This window comes from Chiloscyllium plagiosum, unplaced genomic scaffold (genome assembly GCF_037043375.1).
Source record: "Chiloscyllium plagiosum isolate Xiang-an unplaced genomic scaffold, Cpla_swu_hap1 HiC_scaffold_14, whole genome shotgun sequence".
In the NCBI taxonomy this organism is placed as follows: domain Eukaryota; kingdom Metazoa; phylum Chordata; class Chondrichthyes; order Orectolobiformes; family Hemiscylliidae; genus Chiloscyllium; species Chiloscyllium plagiosum.
The window spans coordinates 40,260,637-40,279,048 of NW_028270152.1; the positions used below are offsets into that span (position 1 = coordinate 40,260,637).

General features: G+C 37.8%; 1 protein-coding gene across 5 annotated transcripts in view; it reads left to right on the forward strand.

The window, feature by feature from the left end:
• The window catches only part of flnba (filamin B a), a 148,483-nt gene that overhangs the window by 97,456 nt on the left and 32,615 nt on the right, over window positions 1-18,412 (forward strand). For 2 of the 5 annotated variants that reach the window (XM_087994347.1, XM_087994346.1), the window contains exons 23-35: window positions 1,542-1,715; window positions 2,126-2,288; window positions 2,911-3,071; window positions 3,741-3,908; window positions 4,196-4,288; window positions 5,169-5,292; window positions 7,192-7,345; window positions 8,911-9,100; window positions 9,735-9,982; window positions 12,584-12,682; window positions 15,196-15,298; window positions 17,282-17,422; window positions 18,095-18,223. In XM_087994347.1, the coding sequence (XP_087850473.1) occupies window positions 1,542-1,715; window positions 2,126-2,288; window positions 2,911-3,071; window positions 3,741-3,908; window positions 4,196-4,288; window positions 5,169-5,292; window positions 7,192-7,345; window positions 8,911-9,100; window positions 9,735-9,982; window positions 12,584-12,682; window positions 15,196-15,298; window positions 17,282-17,422; window positions 18,095-18,223 (1,947 nt within the window). The remainder of the gene's footprint in view (window positions 1-1,541; window positions 1,716-2,125; window positions 2,289-2,910; window positions 3,072-3,740; window positions 3,909-4,195; window positions 4,289-5,168; window positions 5,293-7,191; window positions 7,346-8,910; window positions 9,101-9,734; window positions 9,983-12,583; window positions 12,683-15,195; window positions 15,299-17,281; window positions 17,423-18,094; window positions 18,224-18,412) is intronic. The other 3 variants (XM_087994349.1, XM_087994348.1, XM_043708179.2) reach the window with 3 other exon arrangements.

Below are 18,412 nucleotides of genomic sequence, written 5' to 3' on the forward strand. Positions count from 1 at the left end.
GGTCAAGGTGACTGACTTGCGGCCCTTTGACTAGTGTTGGGTTTAAGATTCATTTTTTGGATGTAAATTATAACAGCAGTCAAAAGGTGTCCAAATTAACTGAGGTAAAAATAGTTGCTTTTTAAATACTGGCTATAAAATCATGAGCATCAATCTGAACCATGGTAACTTAAGGGAGGGATTTCCTGTTTCCAGTCAAGAATGCATCTTCCAGCTAGCAACTTGTGATGTGTTGAAATATTTGATTGTATTTTTGATATTTTAGAATTTTTTTCACTTGCAACACTGGAAAAGCCCATCAAATGGGAAGAGCACCATTCAGTTAAAATTAAAAACATCTTCCCTGTTAAGGAAGTGATGATTAAAAAAAAAAATTAAACATTAAAGAAAATTTTTATTACCATTTTGCAAAACTTGCAGTTGTGTAAAAAGTGGATTAACTTTCAGGGTCAAGCTGACCACTGCTAGAGTTTGTATTAGAAACACTTGAACAATAAATACAAGACTTAACATGTCATAATTGACTAGTGGACAGCATGACTTCAGATCTGTGCACTTTTTTAGTGGTAAAAGGTTTGCTGCTTTGTAGCAGGCTGGACATCCTGCTAAGGATGGCTTCCCTATAGTTGAACATTGGCTTTAATTTTGACCAGTTCTAAAATGGAAATAATAGCTTTGTCACTTAACCAGTCTTTTTCCACTTCAAACTGGGCTCCAGCATCTGAACAAACCAAAACCTGGTGCAGATCCTTCCAAGTATAGATTAAACCAGACCCTTAATTTTGGCTGCAAATTGTACTGTCAGTCAAACTGTCTGCCACTTGCATTTTAACTGTGGAATAAGTGAAGTAACAATTTTACCCATGTGAAGTGTCAGCAAAACAAACATTTGTTCTCTCCAATTTGTAAGCAAGTTGAGGTATAATAAAACATTGTTTTAAGTAGAACTTGCTAGTTCAGTATTTCAGTTCTGAACTTTTTTTAGTTTCTTACAAGAGGGGCTAGAACACAGTTTTTAAAAACAGGTTCCTGAAAACCTAAGTCCTGTAACTTTTTTGTCAATTGTAGCTTTTGAAGTTACACTTTTTTTACACCTTGGGGATTAAGGTAGAAATCTCCACCTTTTTTAAAACTTTTGAAATTTACTAGCACAAGTGTACAGTATTGAGATTTGTACAAATCACCAAGGTTTCTAAATTCCACTGTTTTAAACTTAAACTTTCGTAGGCAAACCATGACTCTGGCTAGTAGTCTTCCATACCTTGAGTGACTACTTATGTCAGATCACTTTGTGATTTACAACTGACCCTTTTGGATCCTGTGTCCTTAATTTTCACTTTAAAAACAGTCTCTTCCTAGTCTGGTCATATCTACAACCTTGTTCAGGGAAGCTGTAGGTGATCTTAATGTGGAATTGAAGCAAAATGGGAAATTCTGGTCCATAACAACCATGTTGTCCAGCAATGGCTGATAAGCAGCCATGGTATTCACCTTTTTTGGTTTTAAATGTTTTTTCCTTAATTTTGTATATTTTCATGTAGGAGTTTTCTGTGATGCCACAACTGACTTTACAGTAGATGCTAGTTCACTGACCAAAGTGGGAGGAAACCACATTAGAGCAAGCATAGCAAATCCTTCAGGAGCCAGCACCGATTGCCTGATCATGGACAAGGGGAATGGAATATATACAGTGGAATACACACCATATGAAAAAGGTACAATGGGAAGACACTTGTGTAAGAAGGCATTGTAAAACTCTTGTGTCCTTTCCCTTTCAAATCACCTAGCTCTAAGATATCATTTTTGACTCTCTACCTCACTTGTTTCAGAATTTAAGGTTAAAATGAGTGGATACTTCATTACACAAATGGGATGCCTAAGACTGGGCAAAAGGATGCATACCACACCATTGTAATAAAATGAGAACTTTGACCAGAGGCCTAAAGTTCTGTTATCACAATTTGCTGGAAAACCATTGACCCTAGATTTACCTTTTTTGGCTCCATCCATAGTTTATTTCACAAATGTTGTTCTTTAGCAGTTGTAAGTTTTTATTTTTAGTTTCAGGGCTGTGACAAGGTAGAGGTTCTAACATCCAGAAATTCTAAAATTTGTTTTTGTGCAGGTGTACATACTGTTGATGTAACATATGATGATGCACCAATTCCAAATAGTCCATTCAAGGTAGGGGTCACAGAAGGATGTGATTCTTCACGTGTCTCAGCAAGTGGACCTGGACTGCAAGAGGGCTTGACCAATAAAGTGAATAAATTCTCTGTTGTAACAAGGTAATTAATACCTTTATTGGGTCTTGGAGATTAGGCACTGAGAGCCAGACATTGCTTGATCACAAAGTTCCCTGCATTTGTGATCTCCATTTGGTTGGATACGTGATAAAGGCAAAATGCCAGAACTGCAAGACTGAAATGTTGGCCCCGCTGCAGTGGTCTGGCAGCATCCCATGGAGAGTCAGTCAATGTTTTTAAGTTTCTTATAAGCAAAGAGATGCTGTTCTGAAGTTATGAAATTTTTTTTTTACTGAACCAAAAAAGTTAACCTTTCTCGCCCCCTGCCCCCCCCCCCCCCCCCCCCCCAACTACCACTTTGCATTCTCTATCCATGTCTGATGCCATCAGATAAAACTGCTATTTGTTTATTGAACTCCAAATGGGCATTTTCTTATAACTCCACTCCTTGGGTCTAAATGTTGGCCTGTTTATCAATACTGCATGTTCCTATTTTTGCAGTAACATCACTGCCATTGAGCAATTTATTTCAGTTTGAATAATAACACTATAATTTGCCCACTTTTGAGTTGTAATTGTCTGCCAGTTATGCTGTGATCTACTTGTGGTTAGGTATCAATTACTAGCTTAGTCTTGAATTCATCTTGATGAAATTCTGTGACAGAGGAGCAGGAACTGGTGGCCTTGGGATTACTGTTGAAGGACCTTCTGAAGCAAAGATCTCTTGCAAGGACAACAAAGATGGTAGCTGCAGTGTTGAATACACTCCCTACACTCCTGGTGAATATGATGTGAATATTACCTATGGAGGGCAGCATATAACAGGTAAAGCTATCTCTCTGCACCACTTGACAAACTAAGAATGACATGATTATTAACTCTTGGGCAAAGCTATGCCTTTTTCAATGACTATTCCAGCGCCACCACCTAGAGGGGACCTATAGTTTTGGCTGACTAGCTCTTCCAAAATGTGCAATTGATTGACAAGTAAATTTTCTGGTATCTCAACTTTGGGTAACATTTTCAATGGCTGTGTTTTTAGAGTCAAGGAATGAAGTCAAATTTTGACTTTGTTGCCTACATGAATACCTTTCGACAGTAAGTGTCAACCTATTCATGTAACTCATTAATTAGGAAATTCTGTTTGGCCATAACATAGAATTAATGTTTCCTGGTTCAATATTCATCCTCCAGTCCATTTCAAAAACTGTTCCACTTGCAAGTTTTTATTAGAAATGCTTAATATTTCCAGATCTAAGAACACTTGGCCCTTGTGATAAGTTGATTTTTGGAATGTAAGACTTTTTTTTTTCATAACAGCAACATTGATTTATAGCTAAAACATTGTATTTGTGTAAGTGTATTCTTGTAATTGTCCATTTTTAAACAAGCCTTTTTAAGACTAAATGAAGGCTCTATCTCCTTGCGTAAACTTTGTATTAAAACTTGAGTACCATTATCCAAAGTTCAAAACTTTGCATGTTTTGTTTTTAGGTAGCCCATTTAAGGTACCAGTCAAAGATATTGTGGATCCAAGCAAAGTGAAATGTAGTGGACCTGGGCTGAGTTCAGGTGTAAGAGCCAAAGTTCCACAATGCTTCACTGTGGATTGTAGCAAGGCTGGGAAAGCTCCTCTTCAAGTAGCTGTGTTGGGACCAAAAGGTAAGGTTATATTGGGCAAGTGTCACTAAACGGATTCAAAGCCAAGTCATTGCACTTGCAGATGTGTACAAATAGATCCTGTAGAAGAGAGCATTAGGACTCTCCACATAGTATAGCTTAAATGAAGTAAACTTTTTTAAGTTGGGAGTGGGATTTTAAAAAATTCTACTTTTTTGACCCATTGCACATTTAGGAAATGCTGTACTGTTTTTGGTAAGGGTATCACTTGTCACCCTTTATCAGTGACTTATTCCAATTTGCTGCAAGTTAAAGGTTTTCTGTTCTAGTTGGTGAGGCACAGCCCCAACCATGGCGCAGTCCTCTGAAAACGATTACAGACTTCTTTAAAGGAGAGATCAAGAACGATGACAGTGAGACAGGTTTGGATTTGAGCCGTTTAATCTCAAGGCAAGAAAGGTGGTGGGCATATGGCCGGGAACAGTTGTGCTGGTCCTGTCTGCTTTTGTTTTGGGGCAAAGTAGAACTTGCTAGGCCTAATGCTTCACGTAGAATTTTAGCTCCATGTTGTCACTCTAACCCAGTTTTGTGTTTTTAATGATGTTTTGAAAGTCCCATTCTAAAAATCCTACTGTTGATTTTAGCCCCTCCCAGCTTCTCTAATTCCCATGTTCAAATGAAAACCAATCAGTCCATGTTGCATGTCTTGCCTTGACAAATTTTGACATGATGCAGTTTACTCTAAATTCTGGACCTGCTTCTGTAAATATTAAAGAATCTTGAATGACAGATTGCTTCACAGCTTCTATTGTCATGATTCTCATTCCTGACAATGGTAGGAAATTCTCCTCAACCCTTCAGCTGCTTGAAAGTTGTTTTTCTTAATTTGGTTTGGGTTTGTTCCTGGTTTGAAATTTTGCCATTGTAATGTTTTGATCTGAGATTTTAAAAACTTATTTTTATCTCTATCTTTTGGTGTGCTAACACTCCATGTAGCAAAGATCCCAGTTGACTGGAATTCCTCAACTTCCTAGTTTTTAGGATTTGCTACAGATAATTATTCATGTGTAGCATTCTTTTAATTCCAATTCCCAATGTGTCAAATTTAAGTGTACTAAAACTTAACGCTTATTGACTTTACAGGTTTTGCTCCATTTTGCAACATTGGGTACTGATTTAAGGCAGTGAACTGTTCTTAAAACACCACTAACCAGCTTTGTATGCACAACTGACTACCTGAATTAATCAAAACACATCTTTGCTTTAGTTTTGACTTTTTCTTGTCTCTCCTCTCTCCTCCAGGCCTAATTGAGCCTGTTGAAGTCATTGATAATGGTGATGGCACTCACACAGTCAGCTACACTCCTTCACTTGAAGGGCCATATTCTGTTTCAGTGAAGTATGGAGATGAAGACATTCCTCGCAGGTAATATTTAGAAACTTCAAGGATGAGCAATGCAGAGTTTGATACTATTTATCACTTTCTACAGAACTGTTGCATTAAAGACTAATAAAAGAATACAATGTTCCCTTGATGCATTGGCTGACTTTTTATAAAAACAAATTGCCAACTAGTACATTTCCAAGTTCATTTCGTTGTATTGGGTTTATTCTCCAAAGTGTATCCTCTGCTTGCACAACTTGACAGTAATCTGCCTTGTAAATTTATAAAATACCTCCCCAGATGAATCTCATTTGCACCTATCTTGGCCATATTTTGATGCCAAAAATAGGATTTTAATTAGAAATATTGATGAACATTTTATTGTTCTGTCCTAGCTTGCAACAGTATGCTTTTCAAAGGGTTATCTATTTTTATCTGCTTTTTAAAAAAAAATAGCAGTGAATAGCAATTTCTTGGCAGAAACTACAGGATAGCATGGGGGAGTGGCCCTGTTAAGCAGATCATTTATTTAGGTTTTGATTTTGTAGGCCGTTACAGACTTGACACTCCAATTTTCAATTGATATTTAAGTTGACACCTATTAATTAAATACTCTAAGCAGATGTCAATTGTCTTTTAAATGTAAGCCTCGAGTCAAAAGATATTAGAACCAGTCAGTCCTGACCCAACCTAGCTATAAGTTGGTGATACCAATCTGCAGTGTGGAGGATCAAGCTGACTGCTTTGCAAGCATAGTGAAAGACTGGAGAAATCTCAGCCCATATAAGTTGCTTGAATCTTTAGGGGAAACCTGGGTGCATCAGTGCAAAGGGATCCAGTTAAGTATTAACAAGTCTGTTTTGGAATGGCTCTTTGCTAAGGAAGTGCTTTAATAGCAGTGACTTGCTCAGCATAATTACAATTTACCGAAGCTGCTTCAACAGTAACTTCCAACCAGTGACCAATAGACACTGGCCACATTTGAGAACCATTGTCTATCTGAAGGTTTCCTCCTAAAGCCACTTGACTCAGTGACAATCAGAGTGCACCTGCACCAAACAATAGCTTTGCAGTTGAAGGCAGGTCAATTCCATCTGAGTAATGAGATGGACAGTAGTATCCTCCTACAGACGAATAAGATTTAATCTCCTAAGTAATTCACTCTTTTTCGGTTTACACCTTTAAAAATCTAATGGATTTTTAAGATAAGCTTTTGATAACTATTTTTAGTCATTACTTTAAGATCATAGCAAGTTAGTCACCATAGCAGGATTTTGTCCTCCATGCTTTGTCTCTGGATTAATCTAGTGATTGCTAAGACATCTCCCCTAATGGAAATGAGTAAATGCATGGATTCTCCATAATGGTGGTCATGTGCTCTACATGTTGTCACAGATGTGTATATATGAATTCTCCAAGACTATTGTTGTTTAGCCTTGTATCCTGTGATCTGAAGTGCATTTTGCAGAGTTTTTGACTGCGTGCACACTTTTTTGTGGGAGGTTAGCTGACTGAATTGGCATTGGAGCAGATAGCACAAAGCTGGTCAGCCTGTGGCAATTTCTGAAAATTCAAATTGTCTCTATGCACATTGTCCTAATGCTTTAATTGAAAGCTCAATTTAATGTGGTTTTGTACAATGCAAATTTGCTACAATGGCAGTAAAACATCTGCAGTTGTGGCAATCTGTTGCCCTCAATAACAGCAAACATGGCTCTGTGTTCTAGTTCTGGCTGTGTAACGAAATGTGCACACCACTGGTGGACTGAAAAGTGCAATTTTATTGGAAAAAAAGTAGACTTCACAACTTTAAAGATTTTTCCTGCTTTTTGTCAAATGTGGTTCCTGTTGAAGTTACATTTAACTAAAATGGAAGTTGATTCTTGATTTTGTTTGTTTTTTGTTCTCTATGCCAGATCAATTACCAGTCTCCTTTTTTAGTCCTTTCAGGGTGAAGGTGCTACCAACTCATGATGCCAGCAAAGTGAAAGCCAGTGGGCCTGGCCTCACATCTGGTGTACCAGCTAGTCTACCAGTAGAATTTACCATTGATGCTAAAGATGCTGGAGAAGGCCTCCTTTCAGTACACGTAACTGTAGGTTTTATTTCCCTTTTTTGTTTTTTGAATTGAATGGGTGTAGGTCTATGGTAAAACCAGGCAATTTTAAAACTGATGCTCTGCAGCTGAGAAGCGGGTGAGGAGTAAGCTGCTTGTCCTGATTTGTTTTAAATACTGATGTCTGTTCTTGCATTCAAGACCCTGTACCAAAATAAATATTTCTTGCATTTTGATAAGAATAGCCTACAACTAGGTTTGGCTGACAACTGAGCACATGCTCACTACTTTTCAACCTGACTATTTTAAGTTGGAGAAAGTGAGGATTGCAGATGCTAGAGATCAGAGCTGAAACATGTCACTGAAAAAGCACAGCAGGTCAGGCAGCATCAAGGAGCAGGAGAATCTGTTTCTGGCATAAGCCCTTCAGGAGGGCTTTTAAGTTGATCCAAAATTGGTTTGGACAGGTTATCTTGTCTTTTGAATCTTAATCCCACCATCAAAGTATGAATGATTCTCTTAGCTGTGCCTTATGGAAAAAGTGGAGAATGTAGTTAAAACATAATCCTAAATGACTAGATAATCCCAGCCTAAGTGCTACTAGGCTTGTGCAAACATTATGGCTTAACCTAAAATAGAGCAGCAACTCTAAACTGATTTTTGTTAAGGAAATATGATTTGTATGGGATTCAGTTGGTTTTTTGGAATTTTGGTGACCAATCTTTTGAGATAAACACGAAGTTTTTGTGTATTTAAAGAGCAAGTGTAGTGAATTGTCTAGGTGCAGTAAACTAGTGGAAAGCTTCTAAAGATCAAAGACGTTTTCCCACATCAGTGAAAATGCTAGCACTGGATCATTTTAAGTTAGCAGCTGTATGTGGAGCAGCACGCTTTTAAAATGCCTTCAGGGAATTTCGTGTAAACAGGTTACTTTTCTTTGTCACTTTGTAGAAAGTAACATAGGTGCTGCACAACACAGCCTTTCTGATCACTGGCAATGAATTGCAAGTGTGGCAAGAAGTCCAGAAGTGTGGTTTCTCTTTTTTTGTGTGTGAAGCAGTGCATAACTAATGTCTAATAGCAGAACTACAGGTTTTTATTTGACTTTTTCTATAATAAAGCACTGCTGATTTTTAAAAATTTAACTTGCATTGATGTTTGTAAGGGCATGACAATTTTTTCAAACAGTCCTTCACAGTTGTTTTTACATATCAATGTTTTAATTTGCAAGGGCAAGCATGAGACTTCATTTGTTATCATGGTGCAAGTTAGTGCAGCTGACTGAATCTGGTGAATCTTCTACCACTTTGGGGCAAAAATACCCACCTCCAGAATGCCATTCTTGAGTAGGTTGGAACCATGTTTTCATAGATTTGAGTATCTATTTTAAAGTCTGTGTACATAAAAGGCAACTTCTCTCTTGTGGAACAAATCATACAATGACCTGTTTAAACTTCATGGTAAATGTGAAAATACCCAATGTTATGGAAACGATGGAATTTACCCAGTGATAATTGACTTCTAGTTCAACAGCATCTGAAATACTTAATGTTTTGGATGAGGGTTAATCCTGTTGTAATAAAGATTTTTTTTTTTGCCCAAAGGACCAAGAAGGGAAGCCAAAGAAAGCTAATATCCACAATAATAATGATGGCACCTACAAAGTTTCCTACATACCAGACAAGACTGGACGTTATACTATTGTAATCAAATATGGAGGTGATGAGATCCCAGCATCCCCTTACCGAATCCGTGCAGCAGCTACTGGTGATGCTAGCAAGTGTACAATGTCAGGTGAATGCCAGTTTTAATTTGGTGTCATGAGACTTGTAGCAATGCTTTCACTAATGTGAGCCAATTTTTTTAATGGAATGTGGAATTAATACCTGGAAAGTGATTTGTCATAAGTGGTGTATTAATTACTGATTGGGTTGATCCCGTACAGTTGTGTAGATAGTGCTAATTCACAGCCCTTTTGAGAACCCAACTACATTGGAGTAGAATCAGGAACATGTTGGAGTATTTACTTTATTTTGATATCTTTAAGACAGACTGACACCACACCCAACCTCCTCCCCAGCTTCCCTGCAAGCCACTGTCCATTCTGATCTAAACAATATTGTCATCACTTTGCTGTCACTTATCCAAAAACCTGGAACTTGTCAACAGCACTGTAGGTGTACCAAAACCAGCTGGATTCCAGTTTGAGGAAACAACTCTGCAACACCACCCTCTAACTGCTGACTTTTTCCCCCCTAGTATTCCCATTCCATTAAAACTAAGACTAGTGATTTTGCAGGCTTAGCTTTTTTAAAAGGAATTGTGAAATAGTTTAAATTAAAACAAATGATCGCCAGATTTCCCAACTTGCTTAAATTTAAGTGTGCTTAAAATGTGAACTCCAAGTTACACTAATTTTCTTTTTAAGGTTCTGGTCTTGGACCTACTGTTCAGTTGGGTGATGAACTTGGAATGACGGTGGACGCCAAAGCTGCAGGCAAGGGTAAAGTCACCTGCACAATCTGCACTCCTGATGGCACTGAAGTGGAGGCAGATGTTATTGAAAACGATGATGGAACTTACAACATCTTCTATACAGCACCAGAAAAAGGAGCATATGTTGTTTATGTCCGCTTTGGAGGAGTGGATGTTGCCAACAGTCCATTCAGTGTTGTGGTGAGCTGCCTTCTATTTGTCTTTTTCATAATGAAGAATGGGACATCTCTTGCAATGCAGTTGTCCAAATGAGCAATTACTTGTCTAAAGTAGCTGGGTTGGGGGGGGGGGGTAACTTAGCATTGGTGATGGAAACTACTTTACTGTCGAGCAGACTTCCATTCTTCCTTAACCCAGCAGTTCCATAGTCTTCCTGATTGAACAGGCATGCCCAACAATGAATCTGTAACCCAGGCATGTAAGTCAACAATCCGTGTGTGTAGTCTGAGGTGACAACAGGGTAGTTTTGCGCAGTAGAGCTGCATGTACTTTTTTTTTTTTGTAAAAGTGCATCCTTTTCAGAATGAAACCTGGACAAGCATTTTGTTTGACACAAATGTGCCACATAAATTCCTTGATTGCAAGAGGAAGAAAAGATCTATTATGGAGTAATTTTGAAGTGCATCATTTCAAACTTGTTCTCCATTGAAGTATAAATTGTACCTGGTTTCTCTATTGAAGATAAACTGCAACCCCAGATGCTTTTTAAATTGGGAGTTGCCTATTAAAATGGATAAAGTAATTGAGGGTCCAGTGTCTTTCCAAAGACACAGGTAGTGAATTCCAAGTCCTAGAATATTTTTAAAGGTAGAGGGAGATTCTTGTGCATGGTTGAAAGGTTCTGGCAGTGGTAAGAGTGAAACCTGCAAATCTACAATCATATCAGCCATCTTATTGAATGGCCAATTCCTGCTAATGCATCCAAATCTAAACTAAATACTCTAGCTGAAGGATAATGTTTGTATATCAGAACTTCCCCTGGTTTTTGTTCTAAATTTACCAAGCTTGGGTGGGGAAAAATGTTTCTGGTGTTGAAACCTTCACTTTGCAAATGTGGACCTCTTAGCACAGCCTTTTGCTGAAAGGCTTGAAGTGGAATTCTTTCTCCATGCAAACAGTACCCCACACCCATCAAAAAATGACCTTCTGCCAGTGCCAACCTCTCCCTATAGATCTTACCTTTCAATCCCAGTAGCATCCTGTAAATTTTTGTTTGAAGCCATTCAACTTTATCTTTCCTATAACAGAGACAAGAATTCAGATTCTAAAGTGGTCTCTGTTCTGCACAGCTGCAATATGGCATCTTAACTCTTGCACTGATCCATAAATGCAAGCATGCCAAATTGTGTTCATCTTTCACCTCAAACCACCTCATACCAGTTTAAATAGAATTCCAAATATTTGAAAACTCCAGTGAATGTCTCTCCATACTTTGTTGCAATCTTTCAGCATCCTGAAAGAGTACTGTCCAAGTTTTGCATCCTACACCACTAATTTAAACTGTTTCCACATGAAGATATCTCCATAAATGCTGCTTTGATATCCATTGGAGCTACTTAAGTATTTTTTATATTTAATATTCCTCAACTAAAAAACAATTAATCCATACACCACTAGTCAGTGATATAAATGTCTTTTGTCAAGTACTGCATTTTGTTCTAATAGTCTTATAGTTTAATCTTTATCACTCTTGGCATACCTTTCTTAAAAGCCAAAGAATCCAGAACAAAATATATTATCATGACCTATTTGACTTTGCTCCAACCACACATTTCATGAATTCTGTTTATTAGAATATATTTATTGACCTTAAATATTTTGGCGTCAATTTGCTTGTAGGCTTTTGTTAATAGGTTACCACCTTTAAGTTCTGTCTGTCTTCTCCAGTTTGTTTACACTCATTTATAATCCAGAGGTCATCTGATATTACTGTGTTCATAATTTCCCCCTCCTATGTCCATTTACAAGTAACAAGCACAGTTACATTTCTTTATGCACAAATGGAGAGTGATTTTCTATACTGTGGTGGTTCATAAGTTTGAGCAAAAGGTTATCTGCATCCTAAACCAAATTTTGTGGGTGGTCAACATGCCTAATGAACTCTTGCACTACAAATTCCTTCCTCTTTTTGAAAAGGATTAAAGGGGAATTGAGGGTTTCTGTCAAGTAGTGGTTGTTGAGTTGACTGCCTGAATCAAATTCTTATCATGTCAAACCACTGCAAAGCAATTTTCAGTGCTACAAACAAAAACTAGTGTGGGATTAGGCAGGATAGTTTGACTAGCATGGGTATAATGGGTGAAATGTCCTCCTCTGCTTCAACTTCATTTTTATGAATGCAAGATGGTGACTTAATCACATCCTCCACCCCCAAAATAAATTAAGTATTTTCAAAAGTTTCTTCTGTGGTTGGTCTATCTTGTCACCTTTTATGGATTGCACATCTGTTTACCAGAAACTTTAAGGTACCAGTTTGTGTGACAGATTTTATACATGGCCCATGCTGTAAGTTAAGATGCTTTTCACTTACAATAATGAGGATGGTTTTAAAAAGGTGGCAGTACACTGTGCTATGGTTTAATAAATGAAAACTGGTGTTTATGTTGAATACTAATGTATTTTATTGACTTTGTTAAATCCAGCCAGTTACCAAATTAAATGCTAGTCCACGTGGATGAATTTTGACAATGTAATGACAAGCTAAACAGCTAGATGGCAATTCAATTAAATTGTTCAAATGTTTTTGACAAAAAACTAACTTGCTATTTGCCATTCACCTAGGCCACAGATGAAGTTCCAGTAGTGCCACAGCAGCTGGTGCAACAGCAGCTGGTGCAACAGCAATCTCTAAATGCATATCCCCCTGGCTTCCAACCATGGGTACAGATTTTAATACATTGAACTTTCTCTTCCTCTCCTGTTTTTTTTCCTCCAAAGCTAGTGTTCACAGCTTGCTGGGACCTGCCATCTGGACTGCTTCATTTCCTTTCCAAATGATTTTTCTGTCCAGAGTTAGCTACTGTAAATTTTGTTGTTAAACTGTTTTAAACAGGTGAATATCTGTGTCTGTCTGTCTGTCTCACTTGTGGTTTAATGTTATCAGGGCTTTGGTTGTTCAAGATACAATATCTCAATTACACAGTCCCTTGTAGGTTGAGAGTGAAATATGGTGTCTTGTGTGCATTGGGCATTCAAAACTCTAACAGTGCACTAATTGCAAATTTAACAAGAAAATTAACCTTCAGATGCAAATGCTGAATAAATTCCTGTTTGGAGCCTGAAATGCTGAACTGTAAGCAGCAAATTTTTATAAATGACAGTTGGAAAATTTAGTTTTCAGCTTTTTGGCTGATGTTAATGGTGTTTTTGACTGATTTTTAAGTTTTTTTTTTTGTTCCTCCTTTTGCAGTTCATTTCATAGACATTTGTCAGCTGAAGTATGGATTTGACTGGGAAGCAATGGGCCAGAAATTCCTATTGCTTGCATGAATTGATAAATCAACACTTTATCTCCTCTCCTAAAAGATGACAGGCATGACTTGATGTTGGAAAATAAGTGAAGCAATGTCATGTTAGTTCATAACTTAGACTAAGTAGGTGCCAACTGGGCTGTTTGAAAGATCTGTAAATGAAGGTGTCAGCTTTTGAGGAATTTTGCCAATTCTTGCTCCAATACTGGTTTACTACTCTAAATCTAAAATGAATAACTGATCAGCCATTTAAAACTAAGTGAAACTTCATCTCATTTGAAGCATTGGTTTGAAGGTTTTGATTGGATATTACTTTTAATAGGGATTGTATTAATTTTGTGTATATACCTAATTTTCTACCAGTTTGCTTTTCAGCATGACCTCTTTTCAATAAATGAAAAATAGATTAAATTGCTTACAATATGGAAACAGGTCATTTGGTCCAACAAGTCCACACTGACCTCTGGAGAGTAACCCACCCAGACCCTTTTCCCCTAACTAATGAACTATGGGCAATTTAGCATGGCCAAATCACCTGACCTGCATATCTTGGATTGTGGGAGGAAACTGGAGCACCTGGAGGAAACCCATGAGACACGGAGAATGTGCAAACTCCAGTCTCCTGAGGCAGGAATCTAACCAGGCCCCTGCTAACCACTGAGCCATTGTGCTGCACCTTGGAATCTTAAATAGTATTGTTAACTATCAAATATTTGATGTCTGGTCCATATATTAGATTATTTAGCTTTTTAATAAACCTTCTAAATTTCTTCCTGGATTAACTAAATTTTCACTAAGCTGTCACTGGAAAGGCTGAGGGTTGACCAAAATTGAGCTAGTGTAAAGAGGGCACAGGTTCCAGGTTTTGGGGGGGGGGGGTGTTTTTAGGGGAGAAGTGCAGAGAAAATCTGTACCTGGAATGCACTTCTGGTGGAGGAGGTAGGTGTGTTAGCAATGCTTAAAGCATATCATGATAGGCAAACCAGGATAGAAACTGATATTAGCAAAACGTAGCAGACCTAAAGGAATAGAATTGGCACAGGCTTGAAAGGCCTGATCCTGTGGTGTATTTAGATAAATGTTTTAAAGTGATCAGATTTGTACAATGACCTTCACTCTGCAACAAAGCAGTCAGTGTGTAAGCAGAATCTGATTTAGATTATACACTTGAACAGCTTTCTCCATTTTAACTGCTGCTCCACTCAAATGTTGTAAAAGTGGAATACTCCTTTTCCCTTGTGATGTCTTAATTAGTGCACTTAAGTTCAAGTTCTTGTGCACATACAAATTTAAGTTTGTCCAAATGTGGTTTTAATGGAAGAATTTAATAATGCTTTAGCTAGAACATTGGCAATCTAAAACTGAATTGTTTGTGGTGTTGAATAAATCATTAGTGTAGTTAAATGAGGATTTAATGTGCCAATTTGTTTAGCTAATTGAGATTGCATTTTGATCTTTTGCTTTCTACATCTTTCAATGGTTTTGTTCTTTGCAGGCACAACTCAACAATCTAGAGCTAATGCTGTTTTTTCCTTCTCTATCCTTTTTTATTTCTATTGACAATGGCAATTAAGTGCAATAGCTGATGAACACTTTCAGTTAAATCAAACCTCTTGTTACAGCTAACATAATCCAGTTGGAGCTGAATCGATCAAGCAGTGAATGGCATCCTGCTCATGCCCTAACATTGGGAGGCCACTTTTCTGGCTCTTGCAGTTGTCATAGTTGATTGTTCTAGCATTGTGAATCCCTGACACTGGTTCCTGGAATCTCCTTAACAATTCAGCAACCTGCAAGATAGACCTAGTTTAGTTTCTAGAGTGTCATTTTCTTTTCTCATTGCACAGTAAACAGTTTTTGGTCACAAACACTTTGATTTTATAGTTCACTTTTTTGAAATGAGTTTTTCTCTCTGTTCCCAAGGTTCTTGATGGAGCCTATCCACCAGTTGATGGATTAGATGGCATTGGCTTAAAACCTTTCGATATTGTTATTCCATTTGCTCTCCGGACAGGGGAAATCACAGGTATAGTTTGCCACTAAGTACAGTCTTTGCTATTGAAATGATTAAGAAATTTGCCTTAATTTTTTAAGGATTCTTCTCTGCACTATTGGAAGTATGTTGTGATAACTATTTGCTAAAAAGTTAATTTCTATTGCCCTTTCTTAATAAAACAAATTTCCCAATTTCATGCCTGAAAGGTACAGCAGCTGTAACGTTGAGACTAATCCCTTGGTTAGAAAATGGTTCACTAATGTTTCTCTACCTATCCAGCTTCACCCAAGCCACGCACATTAGGGGATTTTAAGTATATTGAATCTAAATTCCAGGAAATATAATCCAGTTTGAACTTCTCCATATTGTCCCTTGTTAACAGTGCAGCAGAACAGTTTATACCTGCAAGGGTCAAGTAACAAATGCTGGCCTTGTCATACTCCAATATCTTATTTTTAAACTGTACTGTCCTTGTGAACTCCAGGAGAATGTTTGCTTTTGTTTTCGGCTGTTTTTGTTCACTCGAAATAGCTGAGTCCACTTTCTCAATATAGAGGAATTGGTTATCAATTTGAAATTATACAAATGATCCACCTGTAAGTTTCCAATGGCCTCATACTTTCTAAAAGCTATCTACTGCATTACTGGTATGAAAGCCAAATGTAGCTAAATGGGGTGGCATAATGGCAGTGGTTGGCACTGCTGGCTAAGTGGTGTGGGTCTGTGTGGCCACAGTCCAAAGATGAGAGGGTCAGGTGAATTGGCCATGTTAAATTACCCATAGTGTTAGGTACATTAGTCAGAGGGAAATGGGTCTGGGTGGGTTACTCTTTGGGTCAGTGTGGACTGGCTGGGCCAAAGGGCCTGTTTCCACACTGTAGGGAATCTAATCTAAACTTCCTAATGCAAGAAGGGAAGGATAAAGCTTAAATTTTCAGTAAAGCTTAATTGCTGTCCAGCTGAGTAAAATTTGAAATAGTACGAAAGGAATTAGCACTTTAGCAGCTATTTTATAGATTGTTTTGCTTTTTTCTTTGTAATCTCAAGCTTGGTTTTTTTTTTTGCATTACACAAAGATTAACCAGTGGATTTTTTGTCTTGTATTTAAATTTTGTCAAGTGATGCCACTTGGAAATTTTGTGAATAACTTTCCCACATTGAATATTTTTTGAATTAAGTTTTTGGCATTTTTTGCTTACATTCTCTTTAGAGTGGCAGATGGAGTTTAGATAAATGAGGTGCTGCATTTTGGAAAGGCAAATGTGAACAGGACTTGTACACTTTAATGATGTCTGTGGGAGTCATGCTGAACAAAAACCTTGGAGTGCAGCTTCCTAGTTCCTTAAAAGTAGGGTCCCAGGTAGGCAGGATAGTGAGGGTATTTGGTAAGCTTGCTTTTATTGGTCAGTGCATTGTGTATAAGAATTAAGAGGTCATTGTGGCTATAGAGGACATTGGTTAGGTCATTTTGGAATGATGTGTTCAATTCTGGTCTCTCTCCTAAAGGAAGGATGTTGTGAAACTTAAAAGGCTTCAGAAAAGATGTTAAAGGATGTTGCAGGTTTGACCTTCAGCTCAAAGTGGAATATGGCTGGGGCTGTTTTCTCAGGAGCCTCAGTCTGAGGGTGACTGTATAGAGGTTTATAAAATATCGGGCATGGGTAATACCCAGGTTGTTTCCCTGGGGTGAGGGAGTCCAGAACTAAAGGAAAGATTTAGGGCAAGGGGAAAAATTGGGATTTAAGGAGCAACTTTTCATGCAGAAGGTGGCATGTATGGATGATGGAGGCTGGTACAATTACTGCATGTAAAAAGGCATCTGGATGGATATATGAATAGGCAAGGTTTAGAGGGATATGGGCCAAGTGCTAGCAAATGGAACTAGATTAGGGTAGGATATCTGGTTAGCATGGACTAGTTGGGTGGACAGATCTGTTTGTATGTCTGACTCTTAAACTTATCTTGCAGTTAATTACTATCTTGTATCTGACTAGTTCTGTGTACTTTCTATAGGTGAAGTTCGCATGCCTTCAAACAAAACTGCTAAGCCAGAAATAATTGATAACAAAGATGGTACTGTGACTGTCAAATATGCTCCAACTGAAGCTGGACTACATGAGATGCACATCAAATACAATGGCAGTCATATTCCAGGTATTCACAATTGCTTCTCAAGTCTGGAAACACTTCATGTCTTCAGTTCTCAAATGCATAACACCTTGCTTTTGTTAATGTATCAAGTTTTTAAATATTTAGGTGATAAACTGGAATTTAATAATTTGGAATTTATTTTGGACTCTGAATAGCTACAGTAAAGACAGCTGTCATCTGTCTGCACTGGACTCTCTAAATAAGCATAAATTATTGCTTTTCCACTTCCATGTAGCCCTGCACACTAAATGATTCTAAATTTTAATAAATGCCATTTTGAAAGCCTTCATTTGAATTGGCCTCCACCATCTTTCCAAGTAGTCCTTTTTGTAGTCCCAGTCTGCAAGCATTTGAGTTGTCCTAGTCTATGGTCCAGTCATTCCCAAAGTAAGGATTGAGGCTGTGTACAGAGGATTTTGCAATATAGCTGAGAAATGATAGATCTCTACTTTTGTTTCCACTACCAAAAAATAGCTTTTAAAATCAGCAAACTATTGTAAATCCATTTTGGAAAATCAGTGATATGGGAGTGGACAATCTGCATGGTAGGTTGGTTTGAGTAATTGGCATTTCACTTGGGCTAGCCCTAAATGCTGCTTCAGCTGGCAATAAATTATAAGCAAAGTAAAATATAGTTTAAGGTCAATACATTGATACTGTGTCACTTACTTTCAGAGAGTCCACTGCAGTTCTTCGTGAATTATGGAGGTAGTGGGCATGTGTCTGCTTATGGCCCAGGCCTTGTCTATGGTGTTGTCAACAAACCAGCTACTTTCACAATTGTAACTGAAGATGCTGGAGAAGGTAAATACTAAATGCATAACACTAGTGTGATACTAAACGAGTTGCCTAGAAACTATTGGGTCTTTGGTCTTGGTAATGTGCATTATTTGTTAAATTGTATTCAGCCTCCTCTTTATTGCATGTAGAAATTTATTACCAAGTGCAACAGAGATCACTCTTGCGTTTCAAGTCAACTCATTCAGCAAACTA